The 17,234-nt window shown below is 31.8% G+C and overlaps 1 protein-coding gene across 1 annotated transcript in view; it reads left to right on the top strand.

Moving 5' to 3' along the window:
• The first annotated feature begins 1,293 nt into the window (after positions 1 to 1,293).
• The window catches only part of LOC127738398 (solute carrier family 26 member 6-like), a 59,801-nt gene continuing 43,860 nt past the window's right edge, over positions 1,294 to 17,234 (top strand). Inside the window, exons 1-10 of the mRNA XM_052249639.1 lie at positions 1,294 to 1,612; positions 2,058 to 2,168; positions 2,913 to 2,947; positions 5,271 to 5,435; positions 5,774 to 5,935; positions 6,751 to 6,833; positions 7,979 to 8,126; positions 9,855 to 9,968; positions 10,325 to 10,402; positions 14,043 to 14,138. Coding sequence (XP_052105599.1) covers positions 1,294 to 1,612; positions 2,058 to 2,168; positions 2,913 to 2,947; positions 5,271 to 5,435; positions 5,774 to 5,935; positions 6,751 to 6,833; positions 7,979 to 8,126; positions 9,855 to 9,968; positions 10,325 to 10,402; positions 14,043 to 14,138 — 1,311 coding nt within the window. The remainder of the gene's footprint in view (positions 1,613 to 2,057; positions 2,169 to 2,912; positions 2,948 to 5,270; positions 5,436 to 5,773; positions 5,936 to 6,750; positions 6,834 to 7,978; positions 8,127 to 9,854; positions 9,969 to 10,324; positions 10,403 to 14,042; positions 14,139 to 17,234) is intronic.

Here is a 17,234-nt window from a genome sequence, read left to right on the forward strand (position 1 = left end):
GGGTCGAACAAGTTGCCCTAACATACATTCTTCCTTCGAGCAAGGATTTGCATAGTTACTATACAAATCTTTGCTTTGAGCAATACATTAATTTAAGACAGAAAGGGGGCAAAAGTTCCATATGAAACTCTTACTCAGTTTTGGGGAAGGGGACTGAGACGTGTGCTGCATATAAAATATTGAAAGGCTGATAAAATAGGCTTAGGAATAATAGAAATTAATGCTATTTAAATGATATTTAATGAGATGAAGGTAGCTGGTCAGGTGCATGGTTACCGACACATACATACTGTAAAATAGAAACTCGATCTCGATTTATTCGGCAATATTACAGTTTCTGTCCTTACTGTTATAACCAGAAGTATTTCATGTTTTTAATATAAAAGTCTTCGTGCGATTTCCCGCAGGAAAGCCTTTTCTCGCTTAGTTGAAAGTCCTTTCTTCTGGTCATTCTTTGACAACGGTTTTTTTCGTTGTGTGATGACCCGAATGTGTGGAACCATAAATGAAACCATGACAATGTAGAATATATAAAACGAGGTTTGTTCACACCGTTAATCATTCTATTGATGATACCTGAGTCTTTTTTTCTGTCTTTTCTCTCTTTGTTTTTTCTGTCTCACCTTTTTTTTTAAATTTAACTTGAAGTCGTACATGTTTATGCATGGATATGATCTTCTTTTTTTTCTAGTTAAAAGCTATTCTTGTAATACTAAGTTACAAAGTACTAAAGTGCACACATCTGTGTTTGTTTTATTTACCTAAAGAAAGATATGTAACACTCCATTAAATTTATTTAAAGGGGAGAAGAAGGGAAAACATCTATTTAACTTGTAAAAAAGTAAGAAATGTCTTTTGTTGTAGTTGACAAATTAATAATTTTATGGTATGAAATAAGTTATTAATTGTACTAATAAATTGTTCATTCATATTTACTGCCTTAATTTGAGTTTTATGACATAAATCATACAATTATTAACAGTTTATTACCTATCTATTTAACCTGTTTTGTTTGATGCGCAATACGGATTTCGAATTTGATTGATTTTTATGTGATTTCTTAATGACTTCGATTACATATCCTTGGGGAACAAAAGACATTGTTCATTTAACATTTACACTTTCACTTGAGATCCTCATATTTTTTTACATTGTGCATCAGTTAAACAAGGAATTTCCTTTCTCTCTTCAATTTTGAATCCATATAACAGTTGTTGTTTTTCACCAAGTTTATCAACTTTTGGACAAAGAATAAGGAATAAGGAACTAATTAGGATTCAATTAAAATAAAATATGGATCACAGGATTCGCGAGACACTGGTAGAAATGAACAGAATACCGGAGCGCAAGAAACAAAAATTCAAAACAGAATCAATTCAAAGGTCGCATGCTAAACTGTCCCATAACTTGAAATCCAAGCTGAAATTAAGGAAATTTAATAATAAAGCCAAGAAATACGTTCCAAAAATTAAAGTGACACCATCATGTGTACGGGGATTTTTTCATGAAGTTTTTCCTTTTGTGGATATCATGAGGAATTACAGCCCAAGAAAGTCATTACTGAAAGACTTTGTCGCTGGAATCACTGTTGGAATCATTCATATACCACAAGGTAAATACTAAAAATATTTAACTCCAATCATGCATAGAAAACGTATGTGGAAGATTCAAACTAAACATGAAGGAAAATGCATTTTTATCCTTTCAAATAAAATACCCATCTTTTTGCTCTTATCAAAAGTTCTGTCATAGCTGAATATTAAATGTTTCAAAGTAAATTGTAATGGAATGACAATTTTTTACTCTAACTTGATTTCGTATTTCCATTTTGATAAAACGTCTTTTATTTCAGGAATGGCCTATGGTTTCCTTAGTAACCTACCACCAGTTTACGGTTTGATAGAACATCTTTTATTTCAGGATTGGCCTGTGGTTTCCTTAGTAACATGCCACCAGTTCACGATTTAATAGAACATCGTTTATTTCAGGAATGGTCTTATGGTTTCTTTAGTAACCTACCACCAGTATACAGTTTGATAGAACATCTTTTATTTCAGGAATGGCCTATGGTTTCCTTAGTAACCTACCACCAGTTTACGGTTTATACACTTCATTCTTTCCAGTCATCATGTATTTCTTCTTTGGATCATCAAAACATATATCCATGGGTAAGCCTCTTGTTTGTAAATGACAAAGCGATTTTGACGAGCTTGAAAATTAATGATTGTGGTTTAAATGTAGAGACCATCTTTTATCATTACACCACAATTTTCATTATGCGGTCATCTAAAGAAAAAAACATCGATGTAAACGCACTTCTTTGTTTAAGAAGTAACTTAATAAATAATAATATATAAATCAGGTAGACAGTAACCCAACAACAAACTAATTAAAAAACATATACAGGGCATCCTAAATCTTAAACAATAGATAGGGGTCTATACAATATATATACAATACTAGTACGTTTAGTGCACGTTGTGGTAGCCATTACAAGTAGACTGAAAATTTCACAGCAAACAACAATCTATCAATCATGCTTCATGGTACTGACCAAGCTTCAGTTTCAGTGTTGTCATTTGTTTACACATGTCTGTGACTAATTGTGTACTTCCATCGCTGTTGTCTCCGCCTTGCAAAGTCCAAGCGGTCATATTGATTTGTGGTGGTTTTTTTTTGGGCAAAATTTGTACTTTTTCAAACTGAACTGCTAAGGGAAATCCTCTTAGATATGCTTGTTGCGAATAGATAAAAGAAACATATGGGATGAATATACACGTAGTATAGGGAAAGTAAGGTAGAAAAGATAATATAAAAATAACGCTTTTTATCATTCTTTCTTTTAAAAATTCTTCAGAGATATAGTTTTTTTTTACAATAAACAGAAATATATGTTTTTGTTTATATTAAAGGGACATTTGCAGTGACCAGTTTAATGGTTGGAGCTGTTGTGCAGAGGGGGTATGATCAATACTCCGGGGAAACTACTATCACGAGTGAGTTAAATTCCAACCAAACCAACCAAACCAACACAACAACTATGTCACCAGATCCAGATCAAAATTTTTACCCTATCAAACTCGGCATGGCTATGTCTGTTACATTCCTTGCTGGAGTAATACAGGTATGTAGGTTTTTGATTAAAAGTATTAAATGCTGGTGCTGTTTTTTTTTTTGTTTTTTCAAGTTTTACATTTTTTCGTTGAGCTTCCGGTTTCCATGGTAACAAATGATTTTGCGAATCATAAGTGATCATAAGTGTCATATGAAACTGAAACGAAGTTCGGGTGATAATAATGTTATGGAAATATAGAACCAATGCATGCAAATAAACTAAACTGAGTCCTCTGTGCACGTTTTTTGCATTTATAACGGATCCATAACGTATAATCAACAAAAAATATTTCATTCGTTGATCGGACTCTTTGGCTACTAGGTAATTAATTTTGGGGTTTTTGAGGCGAAGGTATACCTTGGTCAATACAGAATCATGGCGAACGTGTAATAAGTGTGTCCTATGAAACGAAGTTCTGGTGATAACAATGTTATGGAAATTATTGAACCAATACATGCATATATACTAAACTGAGTCCTCTGTGCACGTTTTTTGCATTTATAACGGATCCATAACGTATAATCGACAAAACAATTTCATTCGTTGATCGAATACTTTGGCTGCTAGATAATTAATTTTGGGGTTTTTAAGATCAAGTTTACACCTTGGTCAATACACAATCATGGCGCACGTGTAATAAGTGAGACGATAGAGCAATGTATATTTGTTGTTTTCTTTATATCTTTTAATGTTTTTCGATTTTATAATTGAATTTGTCATAATTTATTATACTTTATTAATTTTTTGTTTCAGAATCCGTTAAAACTTTCTTCTTTCTACGTTTGTTAACTTTTTCTCCCTTCACAAGTTTTCCGTTCGCTGTGTGGTAGCCGATTTTCTTTAGCGAAAGGTGTCATGATTTCGGTCTCTGCATACGGAAAAGCAGTCGGTGAATTGACATACGAGAAGGCAGAGTTCAATAGCAGAACATTCCTGAATATTTGGATAAAATGAAGAATATTCTTTCTAAAAAAAATCTATGTACACGCGTTTATAGAACTACTGTTTACTTGCGTAGTGGCATTAAACATGTGTGGATTCTTAAGAACCTAAAAGAACTTCAGGGAAGTTTTAAATCTCCGTTATTCTCTAAAGGAGATAGAATTTTCCAGCAGGTTGTCGACAGTCCGATATGAGACCAACTATGCGGCTCTCCTGGCCAACTTTTTCTTATTTTCAAATGAGCCGGAGTTCCTTCAGACACTTGTAAAAAACCAAGAATAAAATAAGCTAGGTCATTTTATTTCACATTAAGGTATATTGATGATGTTCTTTTAATTAACAATCCAAATTTTTCTGATTGGGTATCATTAATATATCCTCCTAAACTTAAGATTCAAGAAACCACAGATACAGCTTCTTCCGCCTCATTTCTAAACATATACCTCGAATTTTACAACAGCAGTCATCTCAGTACCAGAATCTATGACAAATTACACGATTTCAATCTTGAAATTATAAATATTCCTCACCTTAGCAGCAATATACCAATTTAACCCGCATATTGAGTATACATTTCTCAACTCATACGATATTCAAGAGCCTACAGCTGCTACTCAAACTTTGTTAAACGTCATCGGTGTCTGAGCAAATAATTAAAGAGCCAGCGAATCACTTCACAAAAAACGTACGAGAAAAAAATACTCATGAGTTATGAACATTTCATTATAACTTACGATCAATTTTTGTCATAAGATTTTTTGTGAATAGAAACCCAGAGTTTTGCCAAAGAACGTCTCGTCCTGTTTCCCAAATTTTCCACATTAAATGATGTTTCTGCTATAAAATTATTCAACTGTTTAAGTATAAGTAGCTTTCACATGTTTAAAAACATCTATAACATTTCAGTTTTTGTTTGTTTGTTTTTGTCCGCTTTGATTTGTCTGTTGATAATTTTCCTTTAAAAGAAGTGATCTGTTGTTTGTTTCTTTTATTCGCCTGATTCATCTACCTAAATCAGCAGTTAAACTCATCGGGCGTCAGTATTTAAGTTGGAGAACTAAGTTCACTTTCGCATCCCATATGTTAAGCTATGAAATTATATTTAAAAACATTCTCTTGAAAAAGAGGAGAGCATGAAACGCCTCAACTACGAGTACAATAGTTTACCCCAAAAAATGAAATAATTGTATGAATGTTGCAACATTTTTTACAGCTGCTTCTAGGAATATTCAGATTGGGATATTTAGCATCTTTCCTGTCGGATCCTTTGATTAGTGGCTTTACATGCGGTGCTGCAGTTCACGTATTCTCTAGTCAGGTGTCACATTTGTTTGGGGTACCTGTACCAAATTACCATGGAGCATTCAAGCTGATTTATGTAAGGTTATTTAATAAATCAATATGACAGATACCACTAAAGAACATTGCCTATAATTGCTTACATCCACTTCATTTGGACATTGGTGGATAGTTGTCTCATTTGCAATCATATCACATCTCTATATTATATTGTTTATATTTTAACTGCATTTGACGTGTTTATACACAAATAATACATGAAAATATGAGAGAGGGAATATCATAATTGATAAAATGGAACTTGATAGGCCTTTTTTTCGGCTGCTCTACTAAAATCGCGTAAATGTATACCTACAGAATTTGTTTGTTTTACGAGAGCTTAGTTAATTGTATTCATTCTTATTCTTTATCGTTTAGTATTATAGAGATTTCTTCAAGAACCTGCACTTGACAAATCCAGTCACTTCGACAGCCTCAGTGACATGCACATTTGTCCTGATTCTGATCAAAGAAGGGATCAATAATAACCCCACGTGTGAACCTGACTTGCTTGTACCAATACCCGTAGAGCTTATCGTGGTGAGTATGGTATTCTTTTTAAAGAATCTGATCAAAACATATATTAGTAGCTTTTAGCTGGGACCAATACATATATGTTAGTCCCAGCTTTTAGTTTATTTGGAGACTTAATATTTACATAAACTAAAACATTTGTTTGTAGACTTTACCTGAATGTATGTGTTAAGCTGTTGAACTAAATTCATGTGTAAAAAAAAAAACTCATCGGTACTTGTCTGTGTAAAAAGATAACTGCTCTAGTCAAAGGTAAAATATGTTTCACACCTCGAAAATTACGCGAAATATATTTCATATAAAGACAAATTTTTAAAAAAATTCCTAAAATTATCTATGTCCGATTTGAATGAATGTTTTACCATTAAATACAGAAATATCTGAGTTTCTTGCAACATTTTTGGAGTGTTTTTTTTTTAATTATACTTTTAAAGAAATCACTACTTATAGATAAATCTAAATATGATACATGTATATAAAACAAATTTCGATATTTGTATTGAAAGAATGATTTCTAACGAATGATACGTCATCAAAATATTCCCAATTAACCATAAAATCTGCAAACATGTGTGTGCTTAATAGTAGAAATAACAGGAAATAAGTTTTTGAAACCAAAAAAAAATGATTTGAATTATATTGCGTAATTTTGGAGATGTGAATCACTCATTTGACCTCCGATTGTACATGCGAATATCATTATGTCTGAAACTTTTCTGAAATATTTCTTTACTTTCTGTATTTCAGTAAAATACATTTAATAAAGATAAAGTCAAAGTAAATTATGTCAAAATAACTAAAATATATCTTTTATACTGTAGGTTGTTGCATCTACTGTAATTTCTCATTATACAAAGATCCACGATGAATTTAAGGTAGAAGTGGTTGGACACATTCCTGTTGGGTTAGTATATATTGAGTTGTCATTGAAGAAGATAACACTTTAGATCAATTAATTTCATGCACTTTCCTGCTAACCATATACCTTCGTGGTGGATTCATTTTATGGTCACACAGAAAAGAACTAGTAAATCTTCACTTTAGCTGAATCAAAACATAGCAGCCAAAACCCATGTTTTTTCTCTGTGTGTAATAAATTGCTGCATATTGTAACGCCTGTATCATGTGTATGGCGACTTCAGAGAAATCCACTTTTTGTATTAACCTAAGTTAGACTCTTTCTCGATGTCGTTTACACCAAATTTCAAAAAAGATCCAGTCCAATAATTTTACGATTTTTAAATTATCCTTTTGTCATATCTGATCGCTTCTGTGTTGTTTAAAGGCAATAATCAACAGTAGTAATTCAAGTCGTAAATTAAGTCGTTAATTTACGATGACTAAATCAGTTTGTTTAACGTTTCAAAATATTGATTTATTTAGTTAGCAAACAGTTTTATGTGTTAAATTAGAAAACAAGAAAGCAAAGTTTAAAAAAAATCAAAGTACATAAAAAAGATAACAGGGATCACCAAAATACTGAACAGCACAACCGACCGCATCAACCACTAACACTCGACTAGTCCGAAAAAAAACCAAACCATGGACGCCCAGATAGCATTGCTTGGTACAGACATACAATATGGTGGGGTTATAACCAGTTATACGTGCGCACACTCCCTTACCTATCTAAACATTAGGCAGTAAGACTAAAAAACACAATAAAAACCCACACAGATCAGCTAACAATTAACAGACTTACCACTAACTTGAACAAGTGAAGAAAGAAAACAAAAAATCTGATACGACATTCCTAACAGGTTTCATGAAGTCTCAAATTAAATCAAAATGGAATCGACAGTATTTGTAAGATGCCAGTAAGTATTTAAATCGTCAAATCCTCGAAATAAAGAGCTATAGAGTGTATCACGCCTGTAATCCTTGCTTTTAAAAGATGTAAGAAACTTACCGAGTCAAATTATATATTTATTTGGGTGTTTTAAATCTATTAACGAAATTCAAATAAAAAGGCACACGAGGCACACGAAATATGAAAGACTTAATGATAATCGTTCATTACAGTCACGTTTTATAATCATTTTGTTTCAGGCTGCCTCCGATGGAAGTCACACATCTTGGATACATATGGGATGTAATAGGCGATTCTTTCGCTATTGCTTGTATAAGCTTTGCCATTTCATATTCCATGGCCAAGATACTCGCTGAGAGGAATGACTACAAAATAAATCCAAATCAGGTATGGCTTTGATGAAAGTACGTCTAGTTTTGTGAACACATATTTTATGAGTATATGCATGTATATATATATTTGTTTTGCATGCACACGTATGAAAATCCATATATTTCCTTCTGTTTTTTTTTCCATTTGGATAAAGCACATTAACCCTTTATCCAGAATGTTTCCCGATTACCCGCTCGTTATCAATCCAGTGAATATTTGTATTCAATCACCAAACTTTCATGCGGTTGAAATTATCGAGGTTGTGGTCTAACTGTTTGACGTGTTTGTTCACTGGATGATATGCTTATTTAGACATTTGCAGAATGGCTGTTCCCACTCACCATATTCAAAGCCACATACTGAACAATTTAGAATGTAAGTAACAATCAAGATTTTGCAAAGACACATTGCAAAATAGTTTGTATTTATTTTGAGTGGCCTTATTGATAAAAGTTGCAGAACAATACATCTGTAATGTGAGCAGCATTTATGGCGTTTGTCAGCACACGAGTGGTACCCGTATTCACTAAAGGCAAGACTGGGTTTAGACACTTCAGCCCGAATAAGCAGATTCTTCAGCGTTTTATCTTTAAATTCTACAGTTTGCTCCTTGGGATTCGCTCAGGATTCTCAATCTTTTTTTATAGTCTGGTACGTGTTTTTTTTAACCCTTCGGTATATATTTCCTAAGATAGAATTTTCTTGTACTTTGCCAAAATGAAAATTTAACTATGCTTTTTTTTAAAAATATAATAAAAAGTATGGGTTACCGTGCTATTTTTCAAGCTACAAGTCATGCAAAATTGCATAAATTTGCATAGATTATTCATGAAAAAACACAATTTTGTGAATAAAAAGAAATCTATGAGAAAGAATTTTGAAATAAAATATAAGATAGGTTTTATAATATGCTGTAAGAAAATAAAAAGAAAAAATGGTGTCACCGAACTTGTTTTCTTGCTACAAGTAAAAAATGATAATTTCACTATCATTTCAGTATAAAACTTTTACTATAAGAGTTATCTCCCCTTAAATGGCTAAGTCGAAAAAATCATTCTGAAAACACAAATATTTGGTATTTGTTTAATCATTTTGGATAATGCAATTAATCACTTATTTTTCTTTATACAAATAAACAGTCTTACTCATAAATTGCAAATCTGCCTCAAAATTTTCAGATTTAAACAAAGAACTAGACTGATTATGTACTGCTATTGTACAATCCAAGATGGCGGTACATGTACAGTGAATCTGGCTTAAACGATTTTCAAGTTGACCCCGACGTTTTTGTGTTTGTTTCTTTGATGGAACATATTTGGATGTAACGTCCTTATTCCGAAAGGACTTGGCTGCGTACATACCGCAAACAGCCAAGCATATGCCCCATTTCGGCAATTTTTTAATACTAGTATCGGTCGGAAGAAGACTTAAATGTTTTTTTCTCGATTATAAAAGCTCTTTATAGAGCTTCTGTATGTGTTGAAATGTACCGACTCTAAATAAAGCTTATTGTTTTGTATTGCACCAAAGGATGACCATATTTCTAAGACCCAGTCAACCTTTCGGGTGTCATATTTTGAGCGTCAACAGTAACTTTTTATATCTTTTGGAATACTTCGAATTTTCTTGCCTTGCCAGCGTGGTATCATGGTGCATTACTGTTAAAATTCCAATATGTATACTTTCAGGTTAAGAATATAATACTTGATTCTCAACTAGTATTTAGGTTTTATATTTTTGCAGGAATTGGTAGCTAGTGGCGTCTGTAACGTCTTTGGATCCATGTGTTCATCATTTTGTTCTGCTGCATCATTGTCAAGGAGTTTAGTGCAGGAAAATGCCGGGGGACGTACACAAGTAAGTTAAAGGATGATATTTATTTCAATCTCATGCGGACATAATATAAAGAAGTTAGAGAAATTCGAATTAAATTCAGTTTCAGATTTCGGTAGTGTTCAATCATAAAATCTTTTATATTTTATAAATGTTTTTTTTTTTCTATTTACATTTTCCGTGTATGATATATTTAAGTATTATCATCTGATCAGATAAGGTTATCAAATGCAGCATCTTGCCAGTTTATAGCTACTTTAACATGGTTATAAATTCATATTTGACTATTCATAGAACTTCATGAATACTTATTCATTTGTCTGGTATATGTTTATGCATGATAAAATTTTATGTACATGTTTATTGATTTATCTTTTCAGATTGTTGGATTATTTTCCTGTTCTTTAGTCTTAATAGTTTTATTGTATCTTGGACCAATGTTTGAGTCCCTTCCAACTGTAAGTCTTTAATTTATGCATTTCAAATATTATATTGTTTATATCATCATTAAATCATTTTTTTGTTTTGTTTTATTGGCGCATACACCACAACTCCTTTTTTCTATAATGAAAAATAAGAAAAAAAAACTACAGATGATAATAAAATTATTGAGCTATTTGAAAAGAAATTTCATTGAAGCAAACAGTCATCATCTCATTCTAATTATTCCTAACGCATAAACAGTCATATCTCTTTGTTGCTAATATAGTTCATGAAATACAAGGAATGAAAGTAGCATGATGGCAAACAAAAGGCAGCTCGTCACAAACTGTATATTGTATTCATGAAATTTTGATTTTTCATCTTCGTAAAACTTGCAGTTTCTAGCTTTTTGCTAAGCAATTTTACGATAAATGTCTGTAAGCAAATACGAAAGATGAACTTAAAATCACCTTGTGCTTTATTGCTAAGTCAATGTTTGGAACTGCGGTAATGATTCATTACTAAATATTTATGATCGTGCGTCAATAAAACAGCAATAGACTAAAACGATTGAGAGTCTAATACTGAGAATACATTTTGAACTGAAAGTTGAACAGTATAGATGCAAGCCTTGTTTTAGATACTGTTGACAAATGATTTTTCTATCGTTTTACTAAGGTTTTTACAGGCATTTGATTTCTGAGTAACTTAAAAACATATACAACTCCTCACCTGAAAATGAAGTTATGAATATGATAAAAAAAATCATATATAAAAAATCTATGTACATTTATAAGGCATAAATGCATGCGTGTGTTCTCCTGGCTAAATTGAATTTAGATTTGTAAATAGTGTACATATTATGTTTTCTTTAATTTATATCTGTGCTATTTATCACATGTAACTTCTTTATACCATTGTATTGACAAAGCTTTATTAGAATAAAGATATATAAAATTATAAATCAAGACCTATTGAAATGAGTTGTAGTAATTAAAAAAAATCATTAACTTTCCTATTTTGAATTTTCCATTTGTAGGTAATATAAAAACGGCTTATATATTTACGACTATGTCTTAGTCGGCACTTCTGTGTTAAGGATGTACACCTCTGAGGAGCCAAACATTTCTTGAATTAAACTTTTGTTCTTAAACTGATTTTTGGGTTTATATGACTGTAAAAAAATAATTGGTGAAGAAAAAATCATATGGTGGTGTACTTCTTTTTTTGCTACGGCCATTTGAATTTAAAGTACCCAATTCTGATGATTTTCCCATTTTTCATAAATTTTTACCCATTTTTGGGCTATTATCATGAAAAAATTTACAGTTTCACAATTAAACTTTTTTTCATACTTTCAATAAAGATGAAGTGGACCAATCTGAATAAATTTAACTTAAAAAAAACTATAGGTAGGTGTTAATATAAGAAAGTTTTATAAAATTTTGTTGCTTTTTCGTGTCAAATTTACCATGCTGTCAATTTTGTCAATTTGGGATTTTTCTCTTTTTTTTAGAACAAAAAAGCATATTATTTCAACTTCTTTGTTATAAATGATTGAAAAAGTACATATCTAAGAAATTTGAAAAGAAAAAAAAATTGATATGGGATGTACATGTTTCCGGTAAAATCATTTCTTGTACCCTCACCCATTTTCTCAACATTCAGGCTTATGAGACTGACTTGATTGGTAATAAAATTTGAAAATTTTATTACTCAAAAACTACTTATTGTAAATGCACAATTTTTTCACAGAGTTAAGTTTGATTATTATATCTTTTAAATTCATTGATATTTTCCACTTGTATCACATGTTTTGGAAATAATTCCAGAACGAGATTTCAACGAGACTGAAACGTCAGAAGATATATTAAAATTAGTATGGTAACATTAATAAATTAACTGTTTACATAACTTTGAATTGTTCGAAAATCTAAGGATTTTTTACCCTAGGAAAGATTACCTTAGCTGTATTGTGCAAAACCTTTCGGAATTTGTGGTCCTCAATGCTCTTCAACATCGTACTTTATTGGGCCTTAATTTTTTTTTATTCGAGCGTCACCGATGAGTCTTTTGTAGACAAAACTCGCGTCTGGCGTACAAAATTATAAGCCTAGTTGGTATCTTTGATTTATTTGGGGATTTTTTTATGTAACTGATTATTCAAATGAAACACGCATTTAATTCGTTTGTTAACAATTGAAATTACGTTTAACATATCAGAAAAATAGTTGTTTACTTATCACAATTAATACCTTTTCCACGTTGAAACAGAATTGTAAATATCTGATACTTGTAGACAAACATGTTATAATTGATCAGAACCAGATCCGTGATACTAATTAGTAATATTTGAACAAGATACTATCATTTTAAAACATCGATCAACGTGTTTTTGTCTTGTTATTGGTACTCAATGTATACAGTTTACTCATATTTTATAAAAGACTTTTTTTTTCTGGAAAATCCAAGATAAAATATTCATGACAGAAAATTAAAGATAATGATAGTGTTCTTTTAAAATCAGTCGATGAAAATTAGACAGTTAAATTGGACTGAAAAAAATATATAGTTTTTTGGATTTTTTTCGTTTTAAGGAACTACATTGCTTCATACTACATATAAATATATATAATATTGAAAACAAAACCATGTATCAATCTAAGCACGTATTTTATGTTTATAGCAACTGTTTGCTTTTTCATCAATAAACCTTTCCAGGAATTTCAAAATCTGTTTTTTGCTATTGTATATATATATAAATAATTCAACATTTTTATTTTATGTCAACAAAAAGTTATGTTCATAATCGTGGAAATGAAACAATATTCCTTAGGATATTTTCATTGAGTTCTCTCATGGGATCTCATGCTTGCATCTGGAACATTAAAACAGAAATTCTATATTGCGTCGTCTGGAATTAAAGAGGATTAACCAATTAAATATAATCTTGTCAGAAAGATGGAATTTCGATTTTTTTAACCCCGTTGAAATGAATTTAACCTGATATGCTGTTAGCTAATGGATGTTAAAATTACCTGCTAATTAATTACAATACATATACATCCTATACGATTATTTGACCCCAGGGGAAAACGACTCATAGGTAACGGTTGACGCTCACGCTCTGGGACGGCAAACTCCTTCAACTGAAACAGTTACTATTAATATTGATACTGACTTAATTCACGTCAATGTGAACCCTTAAATAAAGCAACTGATACGACACCAGTGGTTTATTATGTGACAAACTGTAGCATCGTTGATGACATTGTTATATCTTCCAGTCTAATAATTGTTAGTTAAATATTCATACCAGGTATTGAGTTTCAAATAGTCAAGGTTGGCATGTCATATATCATGATAAATAAGCCGGAATATTAGAAATAACGTTTCTACTGCAGAGTTTGTTTCGATTCCTCGAGACTCGAGGATTTAACACAACAAGATATTTCAGTTAGTGATACAACCGGAAACAACAAGTGCTTCAGTGCAATTAAACATTTTAATCGACCGATGGATTATTAATTAATGATACACTTCAATTTTTGTTAATTTATTTATACAACTATTTCATCCTTTAAACATTATGATATATCTTGATGCCAGATATTTTATCATAAAAATTGAGCTTAAGTATCAAATCCATACTAAACGCGCTTCCTTCTTTTGCAGTGTATATTGGCTTGTGTTATTATAGTAACGCTAAAAGGGATATTCAAACAGTTTTACGATATGGTTATACTATGGAGATTATGTAAAAGAGACTTCGTAAGTTAGCCTATGATATTGGTGGTGGTGATTTGCTTGTTTGGTGGTTATGGGGAATATCCATGTTATATTATATTCCAACTGAAGTTACAAAAACATGTTTTGTTTGACAATATTCACCGACTGACGTGTCCTTGCAGTAACGGGAAACATTGTGAATACAGTATAAAGTAACAATTGCCATAGTTATGTCTTACTGGTTGCATTATGGATGACAATGAGGTAATTATCAATAGAAATGAAGAGGTTTGGGGTAATTCGGCTCTTTAGAATCTAAAGCACTGTGGGTAATCTCAATGTTCGTACACCAAAATGAAAATAATGGTGCGTCATTGGTTGAATTTCCATTGTTTAGTACGTTACAAACCAATCACATGATGTACGCTTTTGTAATATTACCAAGAATGCACTAGATTCTGAAACGGCGAATTGTACATGGATCATAAATGAACTAACTTCCTTGTTACCGGCATACAGATTACTATTCAAGTTTTGAAAAATTCATATTAAAGAAAAAATATGAAAGATTAATGTTTGAATATGGAATAATCTTTTCCTATTATTGTAATCGAAATTTTGTATGTCATCGTTAACTAAATGACCGAGTAGCCTTACCCATGTCCGTTATTTCGAAATACAAAAGTGGTTCTTAATTCACGGTCTTGTCTTGGACGTTGACATGATTTTGATACCAACTTTAGGTGAAACGACTGTTTATAAAGATGATTGTGTGCGTTCCCTCGTCCGTCCTACTTTGTATACGCGACTTCTGTTGTTAACAGTGACCGAATTTCAATGAAACGTTCAGAGAATCGTAAGTACCTCATGGTATTTTGTCTCTCTGCTTTATTTATTTTCCCTTTACTTCCAGTTGACATGCTTCCATGTTTTTTTCATTGTATTTTTCTCTTTTGATCATCGTCCGGTATCCTTTTCATATGCGGTTTCCGATTACCCTACCCTTTAAACATGCTGACAAGTATCAATTAGAACCCAATATTTACACACCCGCATGCAGTCAACAAACTGTAGTATGGAATTATTTGAGTTTTTATATTATCCAGACATGATTGGAAAAAATACGAATTCTAATATGATGAAAGTTATTGAAAATGAATGTCACATAATTTTAGAATTTGAACTATAAAGAAGCCGATTTCATCTTTTTACCCATGTATCAAAACTGTGTATACAATGATCTGACGCCGAGGCACCATTTAAAGTAGTTCTGAAAGGTGACCACGAAAGACCACAAATTGTCCCTAAAGGGTCTTTAACTACATAGGAAGTGACCAAATTGGCTTTTCATCCCGTTCTACTCACAATACAGTTATGAGTTATGGCCAAGTTTAGATTTTAATCGGCAAATCTGTGTGACGAAAAAGTGCTTAGTAACAAATGGTCGGAAAACGGAAGAGTGTGATCAAAACATCTCAAACTGGACATTCAGCGTTACTTTTTTAAATTGTTGCTTTTGTCATTTCATTATATATCTTTTCTTTCTTTCGGTGTTGTAGAAAGCAACTAAAAATGATAACTTTGTTCACGGGTTAATGTTTTTCCTTACTAATTTATTAGAACGTATTTTTTAACTTCCGGAAAACTTGCCAATTATTAAAGAGGTTTATTTGGAAGTGCGATTACTTATGTCACTGATTAAGTTGTGTTCGAGCTGTGGTGTTTTATTATAAAGATTGCAAGATTGAAACGCCATCCGTCGATAATAAACTCATCATAGATGTACAAAAATTAAAATTATATACGCCAGACGCGTGTTTCGTCTACAAAAGACTCACCAGTGACTCTCGAATCAAAAAAGTTAAAAATGGAAAAAAAGTACGAAGTTGAAGAGCATTGCGGACCCAAAATTCTGATAAATCATCTTGCGAATCTAACCATTACTAAAACCATACTTAAAACTGAATTAAACTCAATCCTTGGAAATATTATAATCAGAGTATTAATCTCTTAAATATGTTGATCACGTCTTTTTCCAGTAACATATTAAACACAATAGATGAAAGTGAATTAACCTGATATCCGACATTTATGGGTTTTTTGTAGGTACATTTTATACTGTTACTTGTTTGAAGTCCTGTATGACTTTCAAAACTGATTGTTCTTGGTGAAGGGTAAAACAGGATTTCTATAGCAAAATGAATTGGTATCAAACATTTAATTCTAAACATTAATCTAGATTACAAATGTATAATATGTATTGATTATGATCCATGTAAAATTTTAGTTTGTAGATTATGCAGCACGTACATATTGCACTTTAAATACAATATTGTCATTGGTTCAGGTTTTATGTTAAAACCAATACAGTCACAAATACGGAATAACGTTTAAGCAATTTACCCAAGAGAATGAGATTTATCAGTTTTTTCCAGTACAATAGTATTGGAAAATTAAAATTTTAATGAGTTAAGCAATAGCTTACTGGTTTCCATTAAACAATCAATCCAATTAACTGTCACCTGTCACAGTGGTCATGGAATCAATGTTTAATGTTGTATCCCAAACATGAGGGTCTTTATTGGAAAGAATGGGCTTGCTAGTAGTCTGTTGTTATTTATGTATTATTGTCATTTTGTTTATTTTCTTTTGTTTTCTATTCTGACATCGGACTCGGACTTCTCTTAAACTGAGTTTTACTGTGCGTACTGTTGTGCGTTTGTTTTTTCTACATTGGCTAGAGGTATAGGGGGAGGGTTGAGATCTCAAAAACATGTTTAATCCCGCCGCATTTTTGCGCCTGTCCCAAGTCAGGAGCCTCTGGCCTTTGTTAGTCTTGTATCATTTTTAATTTTAGTTTCTTGTGTATAATTTGGAGTTTAGTACGACGTCCATTATCACTGAACTAGTATACATATTTGTTTAGGGGCCAGCTAAAGGACGCCTCCGGGTGCGGGAGTTTCTCGCTGCATTGAAGACCCATTGGTGGCCTTCGGCTATTGTCTGCTCTATGGTATGGTTGTTGTCTCTTTGACACATTCCCCATTTCCATTCTCAATTTTATTGTTAACCATCCGATGGCTTTTGAAATGATATTTTTGAGTAATGCAATAATGATTTTAAGTTCAATACTTATCA

This window comes from Mytilus californianus, unplaced genomic scaffold (genome assembly GCF_021869535.1).
Source record: "Mytilus californianus isolate M0D057914Y unplaced genomic scaffold, xbMytCali1.0.p SCAF_1, whole genome shotgun sequence".
Classification (NCBI taxonomy): Eukaryota; Metazoa; Mollusca; class Bivalvia; order Mytilida; family Mytilidae; genus Mytilus; species Mytilus californianus.